At 41.6% G+C, this 5,000-nt stretch overlaps 1 protein-coding gene across 1 annotated transcript in view; it reads right to left on the bottom strand.

The window, feature by feature from the left end:
- The window catches only part of LOC122133312 (sperm acrosome membrane-associated protein 6-like), a 5,415-nt gene extending 625 nt beyond the window's left edge, over window positions 1-4,790 (bottom strand). Inside the window, exons 1-4 of the mRNA XM_042709238.1 lie at window positions 4,471-4,790; window positions 4,008-4,094; window positions 2,636-2,707; window positions 77-100 (exon numbers count right to left, since the gene is read on the bottom strand). Coding sequence (XP_042565172.1) covers window positions 77-100; window positions 2,636-2,707; window positions 4,008-4,094; window positions 4,471-4,684 — 397 coding nt within the window. The 5' untranslated portion in view covers window positions 4,685-4,790. The remainder of the gene's footprint in view (window positions 1-76; window positions 101-2,635; window positions 2,708-4,007; window positions 4,095-4,470) is intronic.
- Between the last annotated feature and the right edge of the window lie 210 nt (window positions 4,791-5,000).

The following is a 5,000-nucleotide window of genomic DNA, read 5'->3' as shown; positions in this document are numbered from 1 at the left end:
TGCCAACCGTGCTGTTCCGGGTAGGTAGCGTGTGGCTGATGAGACAGAACAAAGAGGAGACGAAACACAGACTCACCACAAGGGGGAACGCATCCTGATGCTAAAATAGATACAGGGAACAGAATGGAGACAGACAGACAGACAGACAGACAGACAGACAGACAGACAATCAAAGAGACAGAATATGGGTAAGAAATGGCGATAATATAACTATATGATTTTTATTTTTGTTAGAGTAAATTAGCTCTTGGTTATTATGCGCCAGTCACCAATAATATAAAACAGTCATAAATCAACAAACATAAATGTCCATGTCATTAACAATCACTCTGGTCATAAATGCACAACTTGAGCCTGGGAGTGAGATGCAGGTAAGAGAAAGAGACAGAAAAAGAGAGAGAGAAAAACAGAGAGGAGAGAGAGAAAGAGAGAGAGAGACAGAAAGGAGAGAGCGAGACAGACAGAGAGAGAGAGAGACAGACAGAGGAGAGGGAGAGACAGACAGAGAGAGAGAGAGAGACAGAGAGGGAGGGAGGGAGAGGGGGAGGGAGGGAGAGAGAGAGGGAGGGAGAGACAGACAGAGAGAGAGAGAGAGAGAGAGAGAGAGAGAGGCGGATAAATATATCAAATGCTGTGTAACACACTGAGAGATATGAAGAAATACTGAGGAGAGAGAGTGAGAGAGAGAGAGAGAATCAGAATTGAACTCAAAATTAAAATCCCTCAAGAACAAAAAATCATGTGGCATAGATGGAGTGTACAACCAAATGCTAAAACACAGCACACCTAAATTAAGAGAGGCCACGTTAAAATTATTCAATTTAATCCTGTCTTCAGGCCATTTTCCAGAACAATGGAAGGTGAGCCACATCACTCCAATCCATAAAAAAGGTGACAAACTTAATCCTAATAATTATAGAGGCATCTCACAAGGCAGCAATTTAGGGAAAGTATTCTGTGGCATCCTGACCAATAGAATTCAAAAATGTATCCAGAACAACAATATAATAAATTCATCCCAGATTGGCTTTTCTCAAAACAACAGAACAACCGACCATGTATACACTTTGCACACACTCATAGAGGAACACGTACAAAATGTTAAAAAAGGTAAAATATTTGGCTGCTTTATTGACTTTAGCAAAGCTTTCGACTCAGTATGGCACGATGGACTTATGTTGAAATTAATTGATAGTGGAATTGGAGGCAAAACGTATGACATCATTAAAGATATGTATAAAAACAATAGATGCTGTGTAAAAATTCACAACAGACTAACAGATTATTTTGATCAGACAAAAGGAGTTCGACAGTTTGGGGAACTAAATTTAAAAATAAATTGGACACATGGGACAAAAGCCACCCCGAACTATTCCACTTGGAATTCTGCAAAAACATACTGGGTGTAAACAGGAGTTGCCCTAACATAGCGTGTAGAGCAGAGTTGGGAAGATACCCACTCCTTCTAGACATACAAAAGAGAGCAGCAAAATTCTGGAACCATCTGCAAATAAGCAAACCAGACAGGCACCACCACACTGCTGCCCAACTGAGGGATGGACACCCAGAGAGAGACCCCTTCAACTACCTTGTCCAAAAACATGGGCTCAGCAAGAAAGACTTAAGCATTGCCTCAAAACTAAAACAGTTAAAAGAAAGCTGTATAGAAAATTACACTAACTGCTGGAAGAATCAAATGAAAGAATCCAGCAAGCTAAATGTATACAGAACATTAAAAAAGGACTGCAAATTGGCACCATACTTAATCCAAATAAAAAATTATAAACAAAGAATTCTATTAACAAAGTACAGGCTCAGCGACCATAGTCTTGCAGTAGAAAAGGGGCGACACAGACAATGCTGGGTGGCTCCCGAAGGGAGACTATGCGTCCACTGCAATATTAACGCTGTCGAAAATGAGCCTCATTTTCTGACGGAATGTACAAAATACCACAATATAAGAAGTGCATATTACAAACAATTTGAATACATCCACCCAGGTTTCATAAACCTAACGAACCAACAAAAACTACCATTCCTCCTGGGGGAAATAGAGACCTGTAACATTTTAGCATCTGAATATGTGCAGTCCTGCCACATCCTCCGAGAGCAGGCCATACCACCAATAAACATAGGCCTGAACTCATAGTGTTTTTTTTTTTTTTTTTTGTATCTATTCTTATCTGTCTATGTTTTTTCTTTACGTAATTATTATAATTGTAACGTTTTTTATTTAAGCATTTTTATTTTTATGTATTTTTATTTTTTCATTTATTATTTAATTAACTTATCTGTTCCTGTATTACCATTGTTGTTATTATTGTTGTTATTATTATTGTTCTTATTGTTTAAGTGCTTTGGCAACAGTGTACCATACATTCATGCCAATAAAGCCATTGAAAATTGAAAAATTGAAAAATTGAGAGAGAGAGAGAAAGGGAGGGAGGGAGAGAGAGAGAGAGGGAGGGAGGGAGAGAGAGAGAGAGAGAGGGAGGGAGGGAGGGAGAGAGAGAGAGAGAGAGAGAGAGAGGGAGGGAGAGAGAGAGGGAGGGAGGGAGGGAGAGAGAGAGAGAGAGAGAGAGGGAGGGAGGGAGAGACAGAGAGAGGGAGGGAGAGAGACAAACTGGAGTCTCACCTCTGGGCAATTGTGAGGCTTGAGCGATGAAGTGTTCTGCCGCTGCCCTCAGTCTGGCCTCATACACGTTCTCTGTAGAAAACATACAGGACTGAGAGAGGGGGCGCGCCAACTACCCATCTCAATTGGATGTGGTATTTGTGTGTGTGAAGTTTTACGTGTGTGTGTGTGTGTGTGTGTGTGTGTGTGTGTGTGTGTGTGTGTGTGTCACCTATATGTGTGTACGAGTAGTTTTGCATTTCACGATATCTTTCAGACACACGTCCCCCCTGCCCCCCCCATCACCTTCACTCCACTCGCTTTAAGCAAGCATTGAGCAGAGAGGAGGAAGAGGAAGAGGAGGAGGAAGAGGCACATTACTCTCCTGCCTTCCCAGTGACACACTGAGTACTTTTATGACCAGCAGAACACCTGCTGTCAAGCTGAGCTAAAGCAGCCAGCCACGAAAACACACACACACACACACACACACACTCACACACACACACACACACACACACACACACACTCACACACACACACACACACACACACACACACACACACACACACACACACACACATACGCACAAGCACAAGCACAAGCACACACACACGCACACACACACACACACACGCACACATTTACACACACTGGAGTAACTCCCTGGGAAAACACACACACACACAAACATTCAGGGCTGCTACATTTAAACCCCGCTCTCAAAACTAACACGGGAAGTAATCTGCCATGTCCTGCCATTATATAAGATTGTTCAGCCATTCAACCAGCACTTACTCTTATTGTATAGGAATGTATGGACTTAAATTACGGAGTAGGAGTGCTCTTTATACGAAGGCGCTTCACAGACACTAACTGCTAACACTTTCATAGGACCTGGTGGGCGTCAGACAGCTAATAGATTAGCCGTCAGAAGGGTGGGCAATATAATCATACTGTAATAACATCTATGGCCTAACTGTCAGGCTCAAGGCTACACGTGTAAAGGTAGGAGACAGGGAACGTGCGACACTGAATGAATGTGTGTGAATGTGAGAGTGTGTGAGGTGTCAGAAAGTGCTGGTGGTGTTGGCAGTGTGTTGAGAGCACATATGTATATACAGTATATATGTATATACAGTATATATATAGTATATACAGACATGGACAAAATTGTTGGTACCCCTCCGTTAAAGAAAGAAAACCCCACAATGGTCACTGAAATAACTTGAAACTGACAAAAGTAATAATAAAAAAAAAATTACTGAAAATTAACTAATGAAAATCAGACATTGCTTTTGAATTGTGGTTCAACAGAATAATAAAAAAAAACTAACTTATGAAACTGGCCCGGACAAAAATTATGTATATATATGTATAAGTATTTATTACCATCGTGAGTCTTCTGGTCGAACTCCTCCACCATTGGCATGATTTGTGCCAGCATGATATCCTTGAGTTTTTGGTCATGGCCTCTCCCTAGTCAACGGAAAGACAGATACACCGGAGATATTTAGGTTTGTCAATCCCAGACGTGAGCTCAGGTAGTTTTTTCTGAAAATGGCAGGCCTCAAAGATTGCTTCAAGGACTGCATCCCCTCATCCGACACAGGGAAGTGAAAACAGTGTCCACTTTCAGGAATTAAATTCATTTGTGGCATTGAACTGAAAGATAAGGACCAATTCCGTATTTAAAGTTCAGTTTTGGAGATGACTTGCAATGATGTGCATTCATAGTGACACTGAAGAGTTGTATTTCATATCCAGGTGTGAAAGTCAAGTGTCTCAGCTGAATGTAACCACAACAGTGGCACTAATAAATATGACCGGTTTCTCATTTTGACACAACTCTCACCGACTCTTCCTGCATCCATGACAGTCTTGTTGTGGTTGAATATGCGGTCCACCATCCTCATGCATTCACCAATGTTACGGACGTCATGCTCGATAATGATGTAGCCCCAGCACATGCGAACTGCGTCATTTGGATCGACGAAACACTGTAAACAGCTCGAAGAAGGAGAGACGGTCACACTCGCACACACCAGGCAGAATATCAGCTTGAACATGGCTCACTGTCCTTTGGGATCAGACAGACTAACACACTCAGTCTGACAGTGTCACCTGACTGGATGACATGTGTGCCACAGAACAGCATGATATCATAATACCACAGAACAGCATGACATCACAATACCACAGACAAGTGACATCACGCTCATTTATGTGATATGACAGGTCCCTTCCAGTCATCCAAGTCAAGGAAATATAGACTATGTCCGATTTAACACAATTTTAACACAATCTATATTATATACTCTGTCAATATTAATGTTATAAGCATATACCATAGGATTCTAACTGATGGCATTTCACTGCAGAGGA

The sequence above is a fragment of the Clupea harengus genome, chromosome 11 (genome assembly GCF_900700415.2).
Source record: "Clupea harengus chromosome 11, Ch_v2.0.2, whole genome shotgun sequence".
In the NCBI taxonomy this organism is placed as follows: Eukaryota; Metazoa; Chordata; class Actinopteri; order Clupeiformes; family Clupeidae; genus Clupea; species Clupea harengus.
This window is presented reverse-complemented; position numbering and strand designations above follow the sequence as displayed.